The sequence below is a fragment of the Grammomys surdaster genome, unplaced genomic scaffold, assembly GCF_004785775.1.
Source record: "Grammomys surdaster isolate TR1022 unplaced genomic scaffold, NIH_TR_1.0 126612, whole genome shotgun sequence".
Taxonomy (NCBI): Eukaryota; Metazoa; Chordata; class Mammalia; order Rodentia; family Muridae; genus Grammomys; species Grammomys surdaster.
Window position 1 is genome coordinate 1869571 of NW_021621401.1, and position 2847 is coordinate 1872417.

General features: G+C 49.0%; 1 protein-coding gene across 1 annotated transcript in view; it reads left to right on the forward strand.

The window, feature by feature from the left end:
* Window positions 1–112: 112 nt before the first annotated feature.
* The window catches only part of LOC114615273 (prostatic spermine-binding protein-like), a gene marked incomplete at its 3' end in the record, with an annotated part of 7293 nt that continues 4558 nt past the window's right edge, over window positions 113–2847 (forward strand). Inside the window, exons 1-3 of the mRNA XM_028761005.1 lie at window positions 113–212; window positions 325–430; window positions 2482–2847. Of these exons, the coding sequence (XP_028616838.1) occupies window positions 113–212; window positions 325–430; window positions 2482–2847 (572 nt within the window). The remainder of the gene's footprint in view (window positions 213–324; window positions 431–2481) is intronic.

Below are 2847 nucleotides of genomic sequence, written 5' to 3' on the forward strand. Positions count from 1 at the left end.
CCTTGGGCTCTTCTGAAGCCTTTTGAGCCTATGGGGAAAGAGTTCCCCAGTGTTCTCTTGTCTCGATTGAGGCCTGGAGACCTCTGGCATCCCATGTCTTCCTCAGAGCTTCATGAAGTCTTGGCACCTCCCTCTGGGTCCTGAACCCTCAGGAGTCATGATGCTGTTGCTGACCTTGGCTCTTCTTGCCGGTCCTACCTGCAGAGCCCAGAGTGAGTACCTGAGCCTCCCTTGTGGCCTTCACCACCAGTGTCCTGTCCTTGCCATAAGAGTTTCAGAGAGAGGGAGTGGTCCTGAACACTCTTCTCATGCCTCACTTTCCAGATGTCCTGGGGAATAAGGACGGTGACTATTTCTACGTTCGAGGAGAAGACCAGGGGGAACTCAAGGGCGTGCGGATCTTCCTAAGTCTTTTAAAGTTCATCAAAGGGTGAGCAGGGCTTCCTTGCAGGAATTGCGGGTTGTACCCACCTCACATTGGAGCCCTTAGAGGACTTCCTGGCTTCACCCCCACCCCAATATTACCCAGTATCCTCTTGACCTCTGCTTCTCCAGCTTGATCTGAGCTAGCCTACTCAGGACTGTAATACCCAGGCTTGATTAAGACTGGACAGTCCTCAGAGACACAGGTGGAGAGGGACCTCCAACTTTCTTGTTCAGAAAGAATCATAGAGGCTTGAGGAGTCCCTCTTCCAGGTGGTTCTGGTGGCTTTAGTGCCTCTTGGTAGTGACAGAAACTGATCAAGGGTCTGAGAGGTCTTCACAGGGCGTAAATTGAGAGTTCGCTTCGTCACTCTGAACCTTTGATTCACTCCAGAAAGGTGGTCATTCCCTTTGGACAGGCCAGGTCTTGACTGGCCTCCTCAGTGTCTGACTCTTGAGATCTGTTCTCCTAGATTGTCACTAAGACCTTTGTTACTATTTCCCAACTTGGTAAATGCAAACACAGTCCCCCAAGATTAATAGAATTTCAGAGGAACAATGAATATTCTTTTAGTATGTCTTCTGTGCAATATTGAGGTTATCTTAATTCTTAAAACCTTTGATGTTGGGTGAATGGGGAGAAGGCTCGGTGGATAAAGTGTTTGCTGTGTGAGTGTGAGGCCCTAAGTTTGGATGCCCAGAACCCATGTGAAAGCCAAGAGCAGCAGCATAGGACTGTACCTCTAAACTGTGTGAGCAGAGATGGGGGGCCTGAACTGCCCACAAGCCAGGGTCTTACTCAAAAGGCAATTCCAGGTTGCCATGGAGACTGCCTAACAACATGAGGGGCATGTCTGGGAAAAAGACAGGGAAAGTAAGAGCGAACATTTGCTCTGCAAACATGAAGGCCTGGGTTCAGATTCCCAGAAGCCATAGAAAAGGAAAAGGTGTCTGGAAGGATGGAGGTGGCTGTCAGGTAAGCACTGGGGTCAGTGACAGGAAGATCCCAGGAGTCCTGGCCAGCCAGTCTAGCTGTAACACAGTCTCCATTCAGTGAGAAACCCTGTCTCCAGGCAATAAGGCATATAGTCATAGAGGAAGACACTGGTGCCCAACTCTAGCCTTTACATGCCCACACATGCATCGCAGACAGACAGACAGACAGACACATGCAGAATACACACACACACACACACACCGTCATCATCATCATCTTCATCATCTTCATCTGCATACTCAGTTCAACACTGACAACATGAAAATACTGTCTTGTTTCCTTCCATGGTGCTGGGAGTTGAACCCATCTCCCACCTCCACTAAGAACTTGCTACATGTGGGCCTAAATGGATGAACATCTATAAATGCATACACATACACGTGCACAAAATGAATAATGAATCAATGTCAAAAATGACCAAACAAACCCTGTAACATGCGGCATAGTGTACTGAATATTACTCGTGGTTATCTGAAATTCTAGTTGTATTGGACATCCTTCCTGCATTCTGTTTCTGATTTGATAAGCATCTTAATTTGCAAGCAAAGAAAGAAGCTGGCATTAGGAACAGTCCGGAAGATTTGGGGTGGTCATGTCACACCTTTGCTCAGTAGGACAGCTTCCAGGGCTCCCCCGTTACCCCTGTTCCTCCCTGACTACACAAGGAGAGAAGAGCTGAGAAGAGCCTGTCTCTCTGGTCTCTGCTCATAAGGTCTGTCTCGGGTATACTGATCTTAGCAGTGTGGCTCCTGCCTCATTTGGGGCTGATAAGGTAGAGGACTCCAGAGGGGGAGCTGTGAGTTGGGTAGAGCCTGCAAAACATTCCAGCTCTGGGTGGGTGCAGTAGCAGACATAGCTGCCCTGGTACAGGTGTCTGACCTGGGCAAGACTCTCTGAGGTCGTTTGAGGAGGGATGTGCCTGGAAGGGGAAGGATCCAGGCTGCCCCATGAGAGCTGGGCACTTCTGGAGACTGAACTGTGAACCAGGAACCAGAATAGATAGGATGCAGATGTGAGAAAAACTGGCGTCCTGAGGTTGTGCTGACTTGATCTCTTTCCAGCATGCAGCTGCAGTTTGGCAATTACTGGAGTGAAGTCTATGGATCCCGGTCACCAAAGTATAGAGAGTTCCTTCTGCAGGACGGAGAGCTCGTGATAAAGGTGGACGGCACTGCAAAGCTCTGCCTGACTTCCCTGAGCTTCACTACAAACAAGGGGCATGTGGCCACCTTTGGTGTTAGGAGGGGCAATTCCTTCAATGACAGTGGAGGTGCAGACAAGTATCTAGTGACTATCAATGGTGTGTATGCACCAGGCCTCTGTATCAGAGGGATGGGCTTCAAATGGGGAAACATCCATGATGACAACCATGGCCATGATGACAATGAGGAAAGAGATGGTGATGACAAAGGTGATGATGATGATGA